The sequence below is a fragment of the Nyctereutes procyonoides genome, unplaced genomic scaffold, assembly GCF_905146905.1.
Source record: "Nyctereutes procyonoides isolate TBG_1078 unplaced genomic scaffold, NYPRO_anot_genome, whole genome shotgun sequence".
NCBI lineage: Eukaryota > Metazoa > Chordata > Mammalia > Carnivora > Canidae > Nyctereutes > Nyctereutes procyonoides.
Genome location: NW_026575145.1, coordinates 9,038,061 through 9,060,893, shown reverse-complemented (window position 1 = coordinate 9,060,893; position 22,833 = coordinate 9,038,061). Strand labels below are relative to the sequence as shown.

Below are 22,833 nucleotides of genomic sequence, written 5' to 3'. Positions count from 1 at the left end.
ATCTAAAATGTCAAATACACTGAAAAGACTCTGTGAGCAAAACCAGTAGTCATACATTATTCAGAACTATTGATCACATTACATTAAATATACACATTTTAAATTGTGCCTGGAATTCTGTTAAAATAAAGCATTAGGAAAATCTTATGTTATGGTTAATGAGGGTAATGAAAACATTGTTCACTTTTATGCTTGGCTAACCAGGGATGTCCAAAAGGCTAATAATTTTTAGAGTGAGATGTATTCAAACTTATGTCCAAAAATTTTGCTTGTATAATGAACATTTATTTTCATATCACTATCTAATCCCTCATTATTAGCATTTATGCTGTTATAACCTTAGATTAAATTCTTAGAGATAGAATTTCTAGGTAAAAGGCAGTTTTTAAGCTTCTGATATATATCATCAACTGCCTTCTCAATATAAGGTAATATAGATGTTTATAGAACTTGTACAGTTCATACTCCAAACCTTCAAGCTATGAAGCTGTCCATTTCCCTGAATACTAACCAACTCTTAAGCATTATTATGTTTTTCTAATTCTTACCCATTTGATAAATAAAAATTATCTTGCTCTATTTTCTAACTTTGATTATAAATAAGATTGTTAATTTTTTCATATGTTTACTGGCTTCTTGGATTCCTTCTTTGGCTAATACCTTGTTCAAGACATTTACTCACTTTTCTCCAAATCTTACTCATTTGTAAAAGCACATATATATAAAAATTTCCATATTCCATTATATGTATGAAAAATATACATATATAAGTCATACATACAAGTTGACATCAAATTTTTGTAATGGTACTTTTGCCAAATAGATTTTTTTACATTTTAATGGAATAAAATCTTTCTAAGTTTTTAAAGATTTATTTTAGAGACAGAAAGAGAGAGAGAGAGCAGAGGTAGAGGGAAAAGTAAAGAATCTGAAGCAGACTCCCCACTAAGTGCAGAACCCAACATGTGACTAGATTTCACAACCCTGAGATCATAACCTGAGCCAAAATCAAGAGTCAGATGCTTAACTAACTGAGCCACCTGGCTGCCCCCATAATAAAATCGTTGAATATTTTTATTTAATGGCTCCTGCTTTTTATTTCGTGTTAAAAATCCTTCTGTATCCAGGGGTGCCTGGGTGGCTCAGTCAGTTAGGCATCAGCTCAGGTCATGATCTCAGGGTTGTGAGATGGAGCCCTGTATCAGGCTTCCACACCGGGTGTGGAGCTTAAGATTTTCTCTCTCCCTCTGCGCCTCCCACCATCCCTCCTAAAAAAAAATAATAATCAATCAATTAAAAAAATAAAACATTCTTTTATATCCAGAAGTTAAATGTGTATAACTTGTTTTTTTGAAAATACAGCCAAACTTTACCACAGTTAATACAAAATTTGCATAATATGTACATACATATATTTCTAATCTTTGAATTACTTAAAAAATTTTTTGAACACTTATCAAGTGCCCTAGCATTGATTACTGGAATCTTGAGAAATAGTCCTTATTTACAATCTAACCAAAACACTAATACAGATGGGAACAAAAAGACTGAAGTATAAAGGAGGTGTCTCAAAGATCCATGGTTGGAGTTATTCAGAAGGAGTAAGATTGGGCAGATAAAGCAACAATAATACAATTTTCTTGATGAAAATATCAACACAAGAAATCTAGTCCTGTCTTTAATTCAGTAATTATATACACATAAAGGCAGATACATATATGGGTCCTAAAGGTCAAAGCACAATCTCTGTAAGAAAATGGTAATGGCAAATATGATCATCTTTAAAAACAGTACAACAGGAGAGCCTGGTTGGCTCAGTCAGGATCTCAGGGTTGTAAGACCTAGCCCCCCATCAGGCTCTGTCCTAGGCATGGAGCCGGCTTAAGATTCTCTCTCTGTTCCCCTACTCCCACGCTCTCTCTGTCTTTCTCTAAGAAAACAGAGAAAACAAGAAACAGCACAACTAAAGTGCCTGGTTTCACTGGTATAATAAGGAAAAACCTGGCTGGGGTAGGATTTGCTGGAAAGTTCCAAGGGTTTTAAACAAAAGAGATTTCCTGGACCAGACGAACTGTTTATCCACTGTAGGTAGCAGTACAGCTAAAAGGAAAACACAATTTGTGGTTAGTGGGTAAACCAAAGGTCAAAGATGAAAAAACAAAATCCAATATCAAGTTTAAGTTGTGAAAAAGGTGTCATTCAATAGAAAAAGTCAAGAGTCAAAAAAGTAAAGAACAAAAACGAAAAAAGGTAAGGAACAGGTCCATGAAGATGAAGGTGGGCACAAGATGGACCCAAACAAGAGACTCTGGATGAGGGGACAAAGCATATGTTGAAACCAATAGCTTAAATGATTATGGCCAAGGGGAGCGAGGGCTTACATTAAAAGTGTCAGAAGCAAATGTGGCACAGCACCAATCTAGCCATACATTGCCCATTACCTACAAAAGAGTTTTTAAAAAGATGTTTGGATTTTTTTTTTAAAGATGTCGTTATTTTAGAGAGAGACAGAGACAGAGCATGAATGGGAAGGGCAGAGGAAGAGGGAGAGGGAATCTCATGTAGACTCCACGCTGAGCACAGAGGCCAATGCAGGTGACTCCGAGGGTGATTTCTACTCACTTCTTACCACCATGACCTTGGACAGAACCTTTTAACCCCTAGACGCCCTGGTCTCCCTCTGGACTGTGGGGGTGCGTAAGATCTCCTTTACAGAGCTTTTAAATGACAGGCACACCTACAAAACCATTAATGCCATATCTGGCTCAAAGTAAAAAAATAAAGTGTAGCTCTTGATATTACTTGTGTAGACATATTTCGAAACAAAAATGCCTTTATTTGCCTATCTTCAGAAGAGCACAACATGTCACAATGCGTGCTTGCTGATCACTGGAATCAAACAATGGTTCATTTGGTGACCCAAAGGTCCTTTAGGAGGAAACAAAACGACCCACAGGTGCTGTACTGAGGATCTATGATCCACGCAACACCGTGTTAGGTTTCGGTTGGAGGATGCAATGGGAATATAAAAACAGCCTACAAGTGTGACTGAGCTTTTGTGTATGCAAGCTTTATTCCTGATAATAAAAAAATATTAAATATAAAAAAAAAAAAACGAGTCCCACATCGTTGGGACTTTCATGATTCTGAAATCTGATCTGAGTTGAAGCCATGGTCAGACACTTAACTGACTGCACCACCCAGGTGCCCCAAAAAGAGGTTTATTTTTAATGAAAATAAGCCTGAGTCATCAAGAAAAAAGAAAATAATTACATTCACTATACCAAATTGAGGAAAGAAGTTTGTTAGTATAATTTCATAGATTTTTTTCCATTGGGAAAAAACTATAAATAGTACCTACAAGGTACTATTAATCCCTTCTCTATTTGTGTTGTTATCACTGTTACAGCTGAAATTTTAGCAGTGCACAATCAGTACAAAAAATGAGTCTTAGAACAGCTTTTATAACTAAGGTTCATTGGTCATCACCTAGAGTTTCACTTCAACTGTATGTTAATGTGATTCCATCAATTAGAAGAATGTAAAGATCACATTCTCACCACTTTTACTATATATGAGGGTTTCTTAGTCACTAGGAGTTCTTTAAAATCTTTTAAAAATGTGTTTTTTGAACTTTGCATACCATATGATGTCAGCCACAGTGATAGATGGTTTCCAAGTTACCTGTTAGCAATTTCTTTTATTTTTACTTATTTTTTAATTTTTTAAAAGATATTTTTTATTTCTTTATTCATGAGAAACACACAGAGAGAGGCAGAAACATAGCAGAGGGAGAAGTAGGCTCCCTATGGGGAGCCCAATGTGGGACTGGATCCCAGGACTCCAGGATCAAAGATGCTCAACCACCAAGCCACCCATATGCCCCAGCAATTTCTTTTGGCCATTTTTCATTCCCATGTGGCAGTATGCAGTAGGACTATGCTCATTTGGAAAACTTCATTCTGTTTTTGACATATGACAAGGGAAGCCACCAATAACTGGTGTAAACTATTTTGCACAGAAAGCAGAACAATAGTCTGACAATATCAGCCCCTCCCTCAAATTACCTCCACCAACTTCCTCTTACCCACATTTGCCAAGTGACTTATAGGAACAGACAAACTATATTGGTGTGGCAGAAAATAACAGTAAAATTTTCATCGTGCTATGACTCTTCTATTCTCTATTCCCAAAACCCTTGCACTGCTGTTTAATACTACAAAACTGCAGAATGTGTAGAAGTGAATTATAGTGTATGTTTTTGTAATTTTGTACTTTTTGTAACTCATTTAGTTCTCTACAAGGCCATTCTGTTTTATACATTAATAGTGTTTGTGTTTTACAAGCATGTCAAACAATATGGCAAATTTTGAAGTTCAACTGTGAGACAGAATATTCTAGACATTACCCCACAGAGAATTCTGAAGAATTACAATCTTCTGAGTCATTTCACCACATTTAAGCAACAAGGGACACAGAAAAGATCAATCTTTACAATGAAAGCTACTAATCAGTGGGTTGTTTTTTTTTTTAAGATTTTATTTATTTATTCATGAGAGACACAGAGAGAGAGAGAGAGGCAGAGACACAGACAGAGGGAGAAGCAGGCTCCATGCAGGGAGCCCGACGCGGGACTCAATCCTGGGACTCCAGAATCACGCCCTGGGCCAAAGTCAGGTGCTTAACCACTGAGCCACCCAGGGATCCCCATAAGTGGGTTTTTATGTGAGCTGATAACCCAAGTTGTACTTTGTTTTGTGTCACATGCGATAACCTACAAATGTAGTAGTAGTTCTCACAAAATGGCAAAAGCACTCTACTACAAATCACAGCCATTTGGCAAATAAAGGTGCTGATCACTTCAAACACTTTCTTCTCGAAAGAACAAGGCATTTAGTAAAACAAAGTCACATCCATTGAAAAGGCTCAGGAAGCAAACTATGTCAGATTACTAACTTATTACCCTGAAAGGAAAAGTCAGGGCACCTGAGTGGCTCAGTTCATTCAGCAACTTTGGCTCAGGTAATGATTCTGGGGTCCTAGGATGGAGCCCCATGTGGGACTTCCTGCTCAGCTTCTTCCTCTCCCTCTGCCTCTGCCCCTCTCCCAACTCGTTCACACGCTCTCTCAAAATAAATAAAATCTTAAAAAAAAAAGAGAAAAAGTCACAGAACTATAATAGAACCTAATAATACCAACATGTAAAATTAAAGTAAGTAAAATGCTAGGATAAGATGCAGTCTGAGGGGTGTCTGGGTGGCTCAGTTGGTTAAACTTCTGACTCTTGGTTTTGGCTCAGGTCATGATCTCATGGCTTGTGAGATGGAGCTCCATGTCAGGCTCCACGCTTAGTGGGGAGTCTGCTTAAGATTCTCTCTCTCTGCCCCTCCCCCAACTCATGCACTGGCATACTCTCTATAAAATAAATACTTAAAAAAAAAGATGCAGTCTGATAAACTGAAAACGTTCCATTTTAAAGTAATACAATAAATGAATGCATTGATAACATATCATATGATGCTGAAGAAGTTTATGCAATCAGCTAAAAAATAACAGCTTCTCTATTTAGGTTGACGAGCCAACAGATTTCACTAATGTCATGTCAAACTGCTAAATGATAGTGCAATTCAAGAATATATTTCCACAGTCCTAAACTAGCAAAGTCAAAATATATTTAATACTTTATATTCCTATCTAGAAACAATGGTTCATCTTGGAAGAACTGGGTTGGCATTTGTACTTATGGTGTTCAAGCAGTGGTTGATTTGATGAGAAGTTTTATGCCTCTTCTTGTAAAAAGACATGCTGATGTTAAAACACTCCTTTCACCACAGACAGGTGTTAGTATAAAAACACCCTTGAAAGTAAAGTAAAAGAAAAAAGTCCTGGATGATGCTACAAAAATGAGTAATTTTATTAAACAAAGATTAGTTCATTGAAGAATATTTTTAAAACTACATGAAAATCTAAACAAAGAATGCAAATCTTCCTGCTACAAACAGAAATCTGATAGATTAGCAGAGAGTTCTTAACAGTTCTCTTTAGCCTATGACTAAAATAATAGGCAAGAATTTGCTGAATAAAACATGGAGCATTAAGAATAGAACTTAATTAAGCATTCTAGGTTAAAACGTAAGTAGTGGGTTCCTGCCATACTAAAAACCCAAGTAAATCAGCATTATCAATAATTTTACTAACACACATTTTGCTAATAGAGATCCAGATAATCAAGGCCTACCTATATTTTTGTATGTTAACGTGCATAATTTTTATTTTATTTTTTTTAATTTTTTTTATTTATTTATGATAGTCACAGAGAGAGAGAGAGAGAGAGAGAGGCAGAGACATAGGCAGAGGGAGAAACAGGCTCCATGCACCGGGAGCCCGATGTGGGATTCGATCCCGGGTCTCCAGGATCACGCCCTGGGCCAAAGGCAGGCACCAAACCACTGCGCCACCCAGGGATCCCAATTTTTAAATCACAATTAACTTCTCAATAAAATTAGAAAACTAAAACAATAGCAATGAAGAAAAATATGCAAAAAAAAAAAAGCAGTAAAAAAAAATTTACAATAATTTAGGATTAAATTTGAAACTAATGTGGTAACAGCCCCAAAACAAGAAAGAAAGAAAAAAAGTTACTTAAGTGTCACTCTTTTAAGGAAAAAAGGTATTTTAGTTTACTGGAAGAGAGAAACGTACCATTCATTACTATGCCTTTCTCAGCAACTTGAATCAAAATCCCTCATACAGTCTTTCAGTTAAACTGCTAAGTATGCTGAAAGAAATCATAAGCAACAAATATGACAAACGAAAGTATATATATTGACAAAAGTACATTGTTTACTTCTTACCAGTCGAATGAGCTGTCTGTCTAGCCATCTAAGTACATCTGGTCCTTCCTCTGTTTCTGCTCTATAGATTGCCAGCCGGGCCATAAGAATGGCAGCTGCTTCCTGGTCAAAAGACGCAGCAATGTTTTGGATTTGAGTTTGGGCATCTGCCCAGCTAAAGGCAAGAAGAAAGCAGAGAGATGCTGCTGAATTATTAAAGTGACAATATCACAGTTGGCTACTACACAGACGTAAATTAAAATGATGCAGAAAATTATTTCATATTTGAAAATTCCAACATTATCTAGAAAGTCAGCATTATTTAAAATCACTAATAGTTTCAGTATAGCATTATTTTTCAGAAAAATATATCCAGGGATCCCTGGGTGGCGCAACGGTTTGGCGCCTGCCTTTGGCCCAGGGCGCGATCCTGGAGACCCGGGATCGAATCCCACGTCAGGCTCCCGGTGCATGGAGCCTGCTTCTCCCTCTGCCTGTGTCTCTGCCTCTCTCTCTCTCTCTGTGTGTGACTATCATAAATAAATAAAAACTAAAAAAAAATAAAAATAAATTAAAAAATAAAAAATAAATAAAACAGAAAAATATATCCAAACCTAATAAAGTCTTCTAAAGTAATTGTAAAGATAGATCTCCAAACACATTCCTTAAGACATTAAGATTTCTACAAGTATAAATAGAGCACACGTATATGTATAGGTATACATGTGCACAGAAATACACAAGTCTATGTCAGACTTTTAAATATTATTGCTCCAATTTTCTAAAGGCAGAAACATGGAAATACAACAAAATAAGAGTTTTCCTCCAGGCTAAATAATTCTCATTTACTAAGCTGGAAAATGAACAAAATTATCAAAAAATGTTTTCTCATTTTGTCTTTAATTCAATTATTAATGATAAATGATATAATTAAAGTTTCTATATATTCTTTTTCCCTCCATGCCCATCACCAATTTAGCCCATTCCCCATCCACCTCTCTTCCAGTAATCCTGTTTGTACTCTTTAGTTAAGAGTCTGTTTTAGGACTAAGAACTTTTTCACTGAAAAGTAATGCTATTAATTATTGTGCTATATTATGATGTATGTATATATATGTACATATCGTTAATGCCTATGAAAGGATAATGTTTATTAGTTTTGCTCCTCCTCTCAGAGGAATATGGTAAATAAAAGAATATTTCAAAGAATGTGTCCTAGGAGTCATTTTTTAAGTTGCTATACATTTCCTAACAATGAACATTTTAGCCAATAAGCTGGATTAGAAAGAAATAAAATGCAGGACGCCTGGGTGGCTCAGTGGTTGAGCGTCTGCCTTTGGCTCAGGGCGTGATCCTGGAATCCCAGGATCAAGTCCCACATCGGGCTCTCTGCATGGAGCCTGCTTCTCCTCCCTCTGCCTATGTCTCTGCCTCTCTCTGTGTCTCTATCATGAATAAATAAATAAATCTTAAAAAAAAAAAAAAAGAAATAAAATACTATTATTATAAATGTTCATTTCCTAGTTACAGATGTTTCTCAAAACAGAAACCCAGTTTGGAAACATGACTCAGAATAGTTTCGATATGATAATTTAATCTCTAATTAATACAACTTACTTCCTAGCGATGGTGGTCACTCGGATGCGTCTCTGCCCACTTGAATGCTGATACTGAGTCACAAACTGGATTGCACCACGCCCTCCTTGAGGAATTGGAGCATTATGCTATGTAAAAATAAAAGTAAAAACTAAGCAAAATCTATTACAGTGTTTTTATAGTTACCCTATTTAATGAAATTCATTCTAAAATCGATAGAAGGATGATTGTTTCCAGTGCATACCAAAGAGTTGTGTTTTGCCACACAAAAGAGAAATGGATCTGGGAAAGGGGAAAAATGATGAAGCATAAGAGAAGTGAGTCCAGCTAGGATATCAATTTCAAGTAATAGATAATTCACAAGGATGTGAAAGACAAAATAAAGGGAGAAGTATAAAGAAATTAACAGATACACAAAGGCATAAGTAAGGCAATTTTGCAAAATAGTAGCTCGATAAAGAGAAATTGAACCAAGTCCTTCACCTTTCAGTATATGAGATGAAAACAGAACTTTTAGGAAGATAAATCATATGATGAACAGATGACCCATAGAAAACTATTAATGAGAAGACCCCAATAGTAACATATAATAATGATCCTCAGAAATAGCAAGTGGTCAATAAGAGAAACTTTCCTCATGATCTTTGACAAGAAGCATTCTTGATTTACTTATTTTTGGTCAATAAAAGCTACTTCTTTTCACAAATTTTGATGGTTAAGCAAAAAAATTCCTGTACCTATCTTATGAAGGTTGATCATCAATACTTTGTGATTCATTTTATGCCTCATAACTATTGGTATGAAAGTCAGTAACTTATACATTATATCGTCTTTAATATAACTTCCTCTTATACCAGAAAAAAAACTTTTCAAATATAGGAATCTTTACCTTACAATCTTTTTCTATGAATTTTGATATATTAAACGTTCTTGTAGGGGTTTCATATATCATTATAATACACCTTGTGACAACTAGGAGGAGCCTGATGCCTAATTACAAAAATGCATATCTAGAACAGAATTTTTATTTATGCTTCAATTTTATATTAAAATAGAAAAAAAGGAAAACTGAGAATGAAAGTTGGGTTGCCCAATATTGTGCATTTGCAGGTTTCCTTAACATCTCTTTCTGTTATAGTTTATCCTCTCACCAAGTAGTTTAGGCTTGAGAAAAAGAATATGATAAACAAAAATTCCAAACATAATAAGCTTCGGGTCTAATTACTATTGGAAAAAAATATGAAATATCTATGGCCTAAATTGAGTATTTCAAATATAAAAGTCATACCTGATTGACAACCTCAAAATATATAGCTAAGGTTGTAGTGGGGCTGAGCCCACATATCTTCCATTGACATGTGCCACCCGTTCCTATCTCCTGTAAAAATAAAATATAGTATGTTTGAAAAATAGAGAATACAATTTTTTTTAAAGATTTTACTTTCAGTAACCTCTACAACCAATGTGGGGCTCAAACTCACAACCCCAAGATCAAGAGTCGCATGTTCCACCAATTAAGCCAGCTAGACACCCCCAATTTATTACTATAATATATATTAAGGTAAAAAGGGAAGGAAAAAACTGCAATAAAAAAATTGCTTCACATTTCTAACTAATTTAATGACTGTTAAAAGCTTAAGATTTTTAAAAGTCATAGAAATATGTCATGAAATAATATTAAGCAATTCTTACACAATAAAATTATAAGATAATTCAAATTCTTGCTAAGTATTTTTTTTAAGATTTTATTAATTTATTCATGAGAGATAGAGAGAGAGAGGCAGAGACAGAGGCAGAGGGAGAAACAGGCCCCCCACAGAGAACCCAATGTGGGACTCAATCCCAGGACCCCGGGATCACAATCTGAGCTGAAAGCAGATGCTCAACCACTGAGCCACACAGGTGCCCCCAAATTCTTGCTAAATATTGATACAAGTTCTTCAATATTAAAGATTTTAAAAGTATATACCATTTAATGAAGTAATTACAATTAACGCTATCTTTCTATCCAACTATTTGACCTGTGTAAAGAGGTACTGATTTAACACATAATATGGGCACATATGATAAAGGTTCTCTAGATCAGATTTCCATAATTTAAGCAGTCTGATTCCCCAAAACACTATTCTTAGATATTAATTTTTACCATGCAATCTGCTTAAAATTAATTTTTAAACTCTAATTTTAGAGATGATTACCATCACCCTCTCTATAGCTACACAATTCTACCATTTAAAGTACATTATTTGACCACTAGATGGGATAACAAAAAAAGAAAGGAATTAAAATGAAAATCGGGCTCATTTGCTTACTTTGTTGGAAATCCTACTAACAAACAAAAAAATTCAGATTTCACTTTTAGAAGTCTCCAAATCTCCAAATCACAGTTGTTGGGGTTTTTTAGGCATACTGGGGCAAGTAATAACTTAGGCATAAAAAATATAGAAGACTGGTAACAATACAAAGGTTTAAATTTTGGGGTAGATGGTAAAAAGGACATGCAAAAAAAAAAAAAGAAACCACAAATAGATTATACCAGTGAAAACTGAACCGCATTCTACTGGAAACTTAGCCCACACAAACAATTTTGAAAGAAATGCTACAGGCTGCCACTCCAGGTCTCTTGTTGGCCTGCCCTTTGAATGAATTATATTTTCTTTTTAGACTAAAGGTCTCTTACATTTTCAGATACACAAGGTCCTTTAGAATTGAGAGACACACACGGTCCAATAGCTCCTGAAATCTTTATTTCCCTTGAGGTCTGCAATGTAAGAATACAGAGAAAACTTCAGTATACTCAAAGATAAGCTCAAACATATACTCAACTATAAGTATATAAAAATAAAGACTTTTTTCCATATTTAAAACTCAAGTCAATGAAAACATACTAATTTAGAAATAATGAATCATTGGGCACTTCTAGATTGATAACTCCCAAATATAAAATCTAGCCCTGACCTAACTTTAATACTCTATTTCTACCTGCTCATAAGAAATCTCCATTTTGAAACCTCACTCTGAATTCAAAATAATATCATATCCCAAAATCATTATCTTCTATTTTTCTTCCCTTAGAAAATGTGTCACCAAGACTGGTTTCTTTCCAATCTCTACTGACACCAAAATTTAAGCTATTGTTGTTTCTATCAAAAGATTTTAAAAGCCTAATTCACGTTTCTTGATATTCTTTTTCCTGACAAAGTGATTAACATTGTCACATGAATTTTACCCGAAACATTGTTCATTAATTTACAATGGCTTCTTCTGCCTGGACATGCATCGCCAAACTACATCCAACCACACAATTAAAACTATTTCCCTTACATTGCAATAAAAGCCATCCACTCTCACTGGGAAGTTTCCCCAAATATATCATGCTGGTTCTCACTTTTTTACCTCTCCTCATATGGGATCCTAACTAAAATGTGTTGTCCTCAACCAATTTAAATTCGTCCCTCTTTCAAAACCACTATAAGTCACTAAAAAACCATTTATTGTCAAGAATAAATTGTGTCCTACAAACATTCATGTTTCTTCCCTAAACCTTTCTAGGACTTCTATAATCTACTGTTATTTCACTCTATCACAAGTGTTAATCTTATCTTTCTATCAAAACTAAGTTTCAGGGCACCAGGATGGCTCAGTAGTTTTTGTTTTTTAAGTAGGCTTCACCCCCAAGGTGGGGCTTGAATTCATGACCCTGAGATCAAGAGTCGCACGCTCTACTGAGTCAACGAGGTGCCCCAAGGCTAAGTTTCTTTTTAAGAAAATCTGTGCCTTGTATATCCCTTGAGATCTCTATAATTTCCTTGGTTAATGCTGGAGATAGAGCAAGCATTCAATAAAATAAAAAGATTAACAAGATTTTATTTAATGGAAATTCAAAATCAATGTGTTTATAATACACTAGTAGCTAACACTAATCCTTTGGGTTTTCTTTTTTGTTTAAAGATTCATTTATGTATTTTTTTTAAGACTTTACTTATGTATTCATGAAAGACCCAGAGAGTGAGGCAGAGACATAGGCAGAGGGAGAAGCAGGCTCCCTGTGGTGAGCCCGATGCAAGACCGGAGCCTAGGACCTCAGGATCACAACCTGAAGCAGAGGCAGATGCTCAACCACTGGGCCCTTTATTATGTATTTTAGAGAGAGAGTGTGGAGAGGGGAGGGACAGTGGGAGAGAAAAATCTCAAGTAGACTCCCCTCAGAGCACTGAGGCCAACGCAGGGCTCAATCCCACGACCTAAGCTGAAACCAAGAGTCAGATGCCCAATCAACTGCACCACCAAGGTGCCCCAAGCCTTTGGATTTTCTAAATCCAAATTTGAAATGAATGACAGAGGGGAGTAATATCAATAACCTACCAACCATTAAACAATTACTAATTATCCAAATGGAATAGAACAGGTTTCTCTTAAATTAGATACTAATTCCTACAATTAAAAAAAAATCTAGTACTAACATAAGCAAATTAACACTAAAAAGATAAAGCACACTTTAAAAGTTAAACCCTATATAAAGGGAAAAAAGTAGTTAAATGAAATTTTACCTATACAGTATCTTCTTCTCTAACAATCACTTGGAAATGCTCAAGTAAACATTTCAGGTACATTTAACAATAATACATTTTCTGATAAAATCTCCAATTCTGGTTTTCAATATAAAACCACCACAACTTTTAAAGCACATATTGAATTTGATTAATGATATTTTAAAATTGTGGTGAAGCCTACAAACTTCTCTTGATAACATACCATACATGTCAAGTTTTGGCTCTTACCTTTATTTCTAATGTGCCACCAAAGCCCATTTTAAACTGTCCATGCATATCTTTGGTAAAGACTCTTTGAAAAGTCTGCTTGAATAAGGAAGTGTTGAAAGAGTCACCCATTACCATGTATCCTCTGCATGTAAAGAACAAAAAATAATGTATGTGACACAAGTATTGGGTCCATGTGTTAAAACCAGAAAAGTTATTACTTCTCAATACTACCAACAGATTTTATTATTTTTTTGTTAAAGATTCTATCTATTCATTCATGAGAGACACAGAGACAGAAAGGCAAAGAGAGAAGCAGGCTCCATGGAGGGAGCCCAACATGGGACTCAATCCCAGAACTCCAGCATCACACCCTGAGCCGAAGGCAGATGCTTAACCACTGAGCCACCCAGGCATCCCACTACCAACAGATTTTAGAGATACTCTCCAAAATGTGCTAGATTACCATTATTTTTAAAAACTCAAATATATGAAAATATCTTCACTCCACAGATAATCTCAATCCTGAGAGTATCTGAGTTCTCCTAACACTTTCATTTATCATCAGTTCTTTTACAGATAGATAATACATCCACACAATACAAAATTCAAAAGGTATAGTGGTACACAATAGCAAGTATGCCTCTTCCTTCCCAGCCACCCAGTTCTCCTGGTGAAGATGCGTGACAATTATGGCACATGTTCTCATTCTTAAAAACAAATACATACTTGTGTACGTATATATTTGCATATACTGTCTATGTATCATATCAAACTTAACAGGATCAAAACCAGTGAATGAAAATAAGAGGAGCCTGAGGAATCATTTTCATTTTAAGCACTTATGTACTGCTTGATTCTTTCCAGTAAGCATATACCTATTTTAATTTTAGTTTAAAAGTTTTAAAAAAATTAACTATCAAATAAAAACAATTCTGAGATACCATTTTGTTCTAATCAGCAAAAATCACAATTTGACAACATACTCTGTTGATGAGACTGTAGAAACTCAGATGGGAATGCAAAATGATGCAACCTGAATGCAGAGGAATTTGACAATATCTAACAAAATTATCCATGTGTTTTCTCTTTAATCTAGTCAAGCCACTATTGGGAATCTGTCCCAAAAATATTCTGGAAAACAAAAACAAAAGCAGAAAATGCACAGGGGTATTCACCACTGCTAGTAATAAAAGAATGGAAATAATCCAGATGATCATCTGTTAGAGACTAGTTGAATAAAATATGGTATATACCCAAAATGAGGTAATATACTGCTAAAGACCACTTTCCAGGGTATGAGTGAAAATGCAAAGTAGAGAAAGGTATGTATAATTTTCTGCTGCTCATAACCCATAAACTCACATGCATACAAATATTTACATATATTTGCTCATATTTTTAAAATACTTTTAGTAGATTCTAAACAATAAAATACAATAAAAAATTAAAATAGGGGGGATCCCTGGGTGGCTCAGCGGTTTGGCACCTGCCTTTGGCCCAGGGCACGATCCTGGAGTCCCGGGATGAGTCCCACGTCGGGCTCCTGGTATGGAGCCTACTTCTCTCTCCTCCTGTGTCTCTGCCTCTCTCTCTCTCTCTCTCTCTCTCTCTCTCTCTCTGTGTGTGTGTGTGTGTGTGTGTTCTATCATGAATAATAAATAAATCTTTTAAGAAAATTAAAATAGGCAAAAGAATAAAATTTATATGGCATAATTAATGGTAATTTTATTTTTGATATTGTGAAATTCCTGAGTTTATCTTGGATGTTATTATTTTTTTTATTTTGTTTTCTCTGTCACCAGTATACAAAAATACAGTTGAATTTTGTATGCTGACCTTGATCTAGAAGTCTTGACAACTTAACACACTAATTCCGACAGTAGTATATAAAATCTTTCAGACTTTCTACTTTTACAAACATGTCATCCATGATGATCTGTCATCACTAAACCTGACAATGTATCCTACTTAAAGACAATTTACACCACCCTAATTACCTGTTCCCTTTTTACAGCAAACCTCTTTGAAAGAGCTGTCTATACCCTTACTACTCAGTGTGACCCTTGGTCCAGCAACATTAGCAACACCAAGGATCCTGTTTGAAAAACAGAATTCCAAGTCCCATCCTATGCACAGTAAATCCGGAATCTGTACTTTAACAAGATACCCAGCTGATCTGCATATGGGAAAGTTTGAAAAGTTGTAATCTTTACCAGCTGTTTCCAATCCCCTCTTCCTATTCTTCTTCTAGTTCACTCTAAGTCAACTTTCACTGCTCTCAGGAAGGTCCTGGCAGTGTTCAACTGCAAAATCTTACAATCTCATCCATTTTTATTGCTATTTAAAAAAACGTCAATGTTCTTTCAGCTCCCACATTTTTATCTCCAGCCCAGACCTATCTCTACTCTATGTTGTAATACCCAACTGCCTACTCAAAACGTCCTCATGAATGTCAAATGGCATATTAAACCAAACGTTCCACTAATACTCTTCTTTCCACAGTCTTACCCATTTCAACAAAGGGCAGGCTTCCAGTAGATGCCCTTTCGTTTTCCCAAACCCCAGTTCCAAACTATCAGCAAATCTTCCACCTTGTAAATATACCCCAAATCTAAACATTTCTCAGCCACCACTTGGAATCCCTGTATCCTTATATAGACTACTGTAGACAATAAAGTCAGATGGTCTCTTTAAAACATTACAACAGATCATATCACTCCTTTACTGAAAACTCTCCAATGACTTTCCATTTCACTCAAAGTAAACTTATCTGAAACCCTTACTATAGTCAAAAGACTCTCACAATCTGTTCCTCTCACTTACCTCCACTCCAGCTACTTTGGCCTTGTTGCAACTTCTGAAACACCCCAGGTATCTTCTCAACTTTCCAGTCACTTTTCTCTCTGCTTGAAACACTCTTCCTTCATATATATAGATGTCTCACTCCCTCTCTTTCTTAGGTCTTTGTTAAACCTCATCTTCAATGAGGCCTTCCCTTCTTGCCCTATTTAGTACTGCAAACCCCTGTCCTCATTTCCTGAATTATTCTCCCTAACATTTACTATCTTCTGACATGCTATTTACTTTACTTGTCTCATCTCTCACTAGAACTGTGCATCCAACATGTGGCTATTTAAATTTAAATGGAACTCAATTTAAAATTACAATTTTAAATTTTAAATGTGAGTCACACTCCTATTTCAGTGGGACAACACCAAACATTTTCAATAGAAAATTACACTGAACATTCCTGCACTAAAATAAGTTCCATGAGGGCAGATTTTTATATTTGGTTCACTGCCTTATATCCAGTACCTTGAACAGTTTGATATACAGTAGGTGCTCATTAATAGCCATTAGATGAATAAAATAAAATAAACTTGAGAAATGAGTTGACCTACTTGAGTTTATTAAAGCCTAATTAAATTATCCCCAAAATAATTAGACTGCCAATGAAAGAGGAACACTTTGCAATTCATTCTGAGTCCAGTATTATCCTGATATCAATTCCAAAGATATCACAAGGAGAAAAAAAAAAAAAACTATAGGTCAAGATCCCTTATGACGATGGATGCAAAAATTCTCAACAAAATATTAACAAATCAAATCCAGCAATATCTAAAAAGGATCATTCACAAATGATATTCATCCCAGGAATGCAAGGGTGGTTTAATACACAAAAATCACTATAACGCACCACATTAATAATGAATAAAAATCATGTAATCATCTCGGTAGATGTAAAAAATACATTTGACCAAATCCAAAACCCTTTAATGAAAAAATCTTCACTAAGGAGAGAAAATTCTTCAACCTGATAAAGGCATCTACAAAAACCCATACCTAACATCATACTTAATGATGAAAGATGAAATGGTTTCCCCCTAAGATCAAGAACAGGCAAACCTATAGACAGAAAGGAGATTAGTGATCTACACTGAAAGAGTGGGAGAGGGAGAAGAAGGAAGCAGGTAAGGGGAATGACTGCTTTCTGGGGTAATGTCAATGTTCTAAAACTAAATTTGGTGATGGTTGCTCAACCTGTGAATGTACCAAAAACAAACCATTAATTGTGGTAAGCTTTAAAAGGGAAATTTTATGGTGGGAATTATATATCAAAAGCTACTACAATAATAAAACAACAAATGCAAAATATCAAGACAGGCTTTTCAAACAGAACTTGTGCCTTTGTAACTGAATTTTAGAAAAAAACTTAAACTTTACTGAAAGAAGTATCAAAAACTCTTAACAGTTGTCCTGGATGATAGGATGATGACCATTTTTCCTAAGCTATCATTATTGGTTTATATAAACTGTAATTATCAGTCTATAATTGCAAAAACTATAAATACATACCCAGTAAGGTTGGGACAGCACTTCATCTCCAAGAGACCTGTCTGATCTAATGCACATGCATAGATATCAATAACATGACCAGTCGTAGCAGCTCGATTAGCCAATGCTTCAAAATGCTACAAAAGATTAAAAAAAAAAAATGCTACAAAAGATTTTTTAAAATCAAATCAAACTAATGCACAAACTTAACCATCCTATAAATCATTTTTCCCAGAGATCAAAATAACCTAAAAAATACTAAAAGAATAATGCATAATAATTTAAATGTGATGTTCTAATTTAATTTTCTATAATAAAAAATTTCTCATAAGGTGATACAATAACTTCTATAAGCCTGACACTTCCACATATTTAAGATGTTCTTTCTAAATTAACTCCTAAATTAAGCTAGCTTGAAGGAAAGGCATATCATACGTTTTGCTCTTCATACATGAACATAGTGGAGGAATAACACAGAACTGTTTTTCCTAGGTAAATCCACATCCAAGTAACAAAAGTATCAAATATAAAAAAACAGTAAGGGGATCCCTGGGTGGCGCAGCGGTTTGGCGCTTGCCTTTGGCCCAGGGCGTGATCCTGGAGACCCGGGATCGAATCCCAAGTCAGGCTCCCGGTGCATGGAACCTGCTTCTCCCTCTGCCTATGTCTCTGCCTCTCTCTCTCTATCTCTCTGTGACTATCATAAATAAATAAAAATTTAAAAAAAAGACAGTAATAAAAGCTATTCTTTTAACAAACCAAAAAATATTTTTTGAAGCTCTAACTAGAAAAATTCCAAGCTCAAAAGGGAAATTAGGTAGCAGGAAAAAAAGCATCCAGTAATAGTAACAAAAACTGTTATTAATTACACTTTTAAAAATACTATAAATAATGACTACCAAAAAAAAATAGAGATAATACAACACAACTAAAATTGTGAACTCCAGAGAATATATTTAAAAAAAAAGAGAGAGAGAGAGAGAGAGACAATAACAGCAAAACCAACTCAAGGGAGTCAATAGTCAAAAGTGAAAATGTACTGGTACAAACCCAAATAAAATTGAAGTTACATGAACAGAAAACAACTCACCAGAAAATGATGGGCTATTCATACTATGAAAAATATACCTATCTAAAGGCAGCCTCTTGGAAATGAAAAATTAGAAAATGCAAGAAATTTCTCCTGAGGCAGGAAAGATACTTTTTCTTTTTTTAATTTTTTTAAAAGAATTTTTTTTTTTTTTTTACTTATTTGAGAGTAAACAAGAAAGCATGGGCAGAGGAAGAGCAGAGGGAGAAGTAGGCTCTCCATGGAGCAAGGAGTCAGATGTGAGGCTCAATCCCAGAACCCTGAGATCATGACCTGAGCCAAAGACAGATGTTTAACCAGACTGAGCTACCAATGTGCCCCGAAAAAAGACATTCTTTAAAATAATTATCTAAAAAGCCACACAGAGTTTCTCTCAGGAATTATCTTTTAAAGAGATACATATTAGTGCTATTATACTTTTAAATATTTAAAACCAGAAAAATTATCAAGAAAAAAATGACTATTTCTCCAATTCTGAATAGCAGTTACAATATCAGATTCTTACCATAAAGTACTTGTATTCCCTCTGTCATCAAGTGAATTTTTCTACTAAAACAAGGCTTAAAAGCCAAAATTACCTTAGTTCCCTTTTTAACATATTTAGCGTTGTCTTTTTCAATGTCGTGCCATGATCTTATAGGCGTCTTCAGTTCATCTCCAACCACCATTCCAGGTCCCTGAGTTGCTGGACCGCCAATGAACATCATGATACGAGCACCAGTGTTGGGAAAAGTACACTATAAGAAAAAGTAACTTGTCAAAAGAGTTTAAAGGAAAATGCAAGTTATACATTTCTAGAAGTGAATTTTGATATACACTTTCCAGAAAACACAAAAGTATCCATTTCCCAAGAAATAATCAAATGTTTAAAATGAATTTAAGACAAGGTATTTGTCGGGATCCCTGGGTGGCGCAGCGGTTTGGCGCCTGCCTTTGGCCCAGGGCGTGATCCTGGAGACCCGGGATCAAATCCCACATCGGGCTCCCAGTGCATGGAGCCTGCTTCTCCCTCTGCCTGTGTCTCTGCCTCTCTCTCTCTCTCTCTGTGTGACTATCATAAAAAAATTAAAAAAATAAAAAAAATTAAAAAAAAAAAAGACAAGGTATTTGTTTAAATACCTTTCTTTTGTTTTTTTGTTTTGTTTTTTTTTTAATTTTTATTCATTTATGATAGTCACACACAGAGAGAGAGAGGGGCAGAGACACAGGCAGAGGGAGAAAGCAGGCTCCATGCACCGGGAGCCCGACGTGGGACTCGATCTCGGGTCTCCAGGATCGCGCCCTGGGCCAAAGGCAGGCGCCAAACCGCTGCGCCACCCAGGGATCCCTAAATACCTTTCTTTTGAAATCCTATTAATAGTGCCCTCCTAACTTTAAAATACTCTATAAACCTGATTCCTATAAACAAGGATGCTTCTCCTGCTTAAGTAATCCTAGACTGGAAGGAGTAAAGAAAGAGTGAAAAGAGTGCATCTTCTGTTTTGTTGTTTAATTTTTGTTTTTTATGTTTAAAACACAAGCATAGCTTATATTTCAAATTCAAGATGATAGACTGAGTGCTCCAATCTACCTCTCCTTCCTCCTAAGGTACCAATGACTTGAGAAAAAATGGTATTATTTTGAAAATAAATACGTAAATAAAAAATAAGAGTGCTATAAGTAGAACAGAAATTTTGAGGAATCCAAATACACTGGATTACAAAAGTTATACCATCTATTCTTTTCTGAAGCTATAACATAACAAAAAAATGTGCTATGTTTTTTGTCCAGTAACTAAGAAAATTGCAAATAAAAGCATTTCTTTTTTTTTTTAAAGATTTTATTTATTTATTCATGAAAGACACAAAGAAACAGAGGCATAGGCAGAGAGAGAAGCAGGCTCCCCCAAAAAGCATTTCTAATATGATTATATAAATTTTTCTAATTATGGGGATGCCTGGGTGGCTCAGTGGTTGAGCGTCTGCCTTCGGCTCAGGGTGTGATTCCGGAGTCCCGGATCGAGTTCCGCATCCGGCTCCCTAGAGGGAGCCTGCTTCTCCCTCTGCCTACGTCTGTCTCTCTGTGTCTCACATGAATAAATAAATAAAATCTTAAAAAAAAAAAAAGTTTCTAATTATGGAACAAAGTAGAGTATACACATAGAAAAGATGTAAACTCTATAATGATATTAATAAATAAATTTAAATTTTGATGAGGAAGGAGATATTTGTATGATTTCAAAGACCCTCACCATCTAATGCTTTTCAATTACAAAAGGAGGGAAAATAAAAGTATGTTTACAGTGGAGAAACCTACAGATACAATCTTAAGAAGTGATCACGGTGGGATGCCTGGGTGGCTCAGCAGTTGAGCATCTGCCTTTGGCTCAGGGCATGATCCCGGTTCTGGGATCGAGTCCCACATCAGGGTCCGTGCAGGAGCCTGCCTCTCCCTCTATCTGTGCCTCTGCCTCTCTCTGTCTCTCATGAATAAATAAATAAAATCTTAAAAAAAAAAAAGTGATCATGGTGACTGTATCATCTTGAATGGCAAATGAAAATCACAGGCCATGTGATAGGGTGTAATGAGAACACAGAATTATTTCTACAATATTCTTACCAATGATGTAAGATCTGAATCTAACTGTGTGGATACATCAAAACAAACCTACTTTGAGACAGCCTATAAAATAACTGGCCTGAATCTTCCAAGCATCAGGTTCATGAAAGCAGAAGTTGAGGAACTGTACCTGACTGCAGGAAACTAAACAAACATGCTGCTAAATACATGTCTCTGAATTAAATCTTTTTAGTAAAAGAAATTGAAATAACCAGCAAAAGTTGAATGAGTTCTGAAAATTAGGTGGTAGTAACATGTCAGTGTTAATACTGTGACTGTAATAATTGTATTGTGGTTTTGTAGAAAATATCCTGATTTATAGGAAATACAACTCAAGTATTTAAGGGGTTGGAAAGGTGTCAACAATGTAAATAGTTCAAAGGGAAAAAAGTTCTTTACAACTTCTCTGTAAATTTGATAGCATCTCACATTTTTAAAAAGCATTTTTTTAAACTCTCTTTTCTAATTATAAAGCTTAAGATCTGTGTAGTGTAAAATTTTCAAACTCTACTTAAAAGCAAAATTCCCCTTATCCTACCACTGCTAACAGTTGGACGAACACCCTTCCAGGTGCCTCTCTATACACAAAAGGATATACCGTAAGTCAAACTTCAAATGTAATTAGATACTTGTCTTAATGACCTGGTTTTCTCACTCAACAACATTACCTTGTACATATCATTGATACATACATACACATTTACATTTCCAAAACAAAGCTATCGTCACTACCTCAAGTAGTCCTACAGCTATGGAAAGTGCCACTCCAGAGGAACGCAAAGGTCTCTTCCCCTGTGGTACAGGCCAAGGGTCTCGCTGCAGTTCTCCCAGAAGATCTGTGAGATTCATGTCTATTTTCTGTACTGGCTGCAAGAATCTGCAAAGCAAAGTTAAATAAAAAGTCATTTATAAATGCTTGTAAGAGTTCAAGAAACAAACTGTTCACTTTTTTAGAAAGAAAGAAAAGTATGGGACACTTGGGTGGCTCAGTGGGTTAAGCATCTCCCTTAAGTTCATCATGATCCCAGGGTCCTGGGATTAAGCCTCCCTCTCCCTCATGTGCTCACTCACTCTAATAAATAAAATCCTAAAAAAAAAAAAATTAAAAATAGAGAAAAGTAACTTCAATACATGGCAGACCAATGGCTCTCTAACTTTTGTGTACATCAGAACTAGAAGAACTTATTTTAACAGACTGCTGATTGCAGAGTTTTGTTTCAGTAGGTCTGGGGTAGGGCCCAAGAACTGCATTTCAAACAAGTTCCCAGGTGATGTTATCTACTGGTCCAGAATCAGTCTTAGCACAACAACTATAAGTAAAACACTCACACCAAGTATTACTTCAGGACTGCACCTTTTATTTACCGGCCTGGTAAGTTTTAAGGCTACTGAAGTAATTATGAGAAGATACATCAACTCAATTTTAGTAATACCACCTCTAATTAGTAAGTTTAGGAGGAAAAAACTACCTGTAAGGCTAAGAAGGCAAAATGAAAAGCTTTTGCAGAACCTAGTTTTGTTTGGCTGCCTTCAACCACAAAAGTTTTTATGAACTTAAAAATAGATCAGGAACATATCAAAACTAAAGTAACTCAACATTGTAATGATGAGAAACCAA

General features: G+C 35.4%; 1 protein-coding gene across 1 annotated transcript in view; it reads right to left on the bottom strand.

Annotated features, from left to right (window-relative positions):
• Positions 1-22,833, bottom strand: part of SEC23A (SEC23 homolog A, COPII coat complex component) — a 57,716-nt gene that overhangs the window by 21,285 nt on the left and 13,598 nt on the right. The window contains exons 7-14 of the mRNA XM_055309326.1: positions 21,948-22,092; positions 19,196-19,354; positions 17,549-17,664; positions 13,211-13,334; positions 11,110-11,190; positions 9,718-9,807; positions 8,451-8,557; positions 6,855-7,008 (exon numbers count right to left, since the gene is read on the bottom strand). Coding sequence (XP_055165301.1) covers positions 6,855-7,008; positions 8,451-8,557; positions 9,718-9,807; positions 11,110-11,190; positions 13,211-13,334; positions 17,549-17,664; positions 19,196-19,354; positions 21,948-22,092 — 976 coding nt within the window. The remainder of the gene's footprint in view (positions 1-6,854; positions 7,009-8,450; positions 8,558-9,717; positions 9,808-11,109; positions 11,191-13,210; positions 13,335-17,548; positions 17,665-19,195; positions 19,355-21,947; positions 22,093-22,833) is intronic.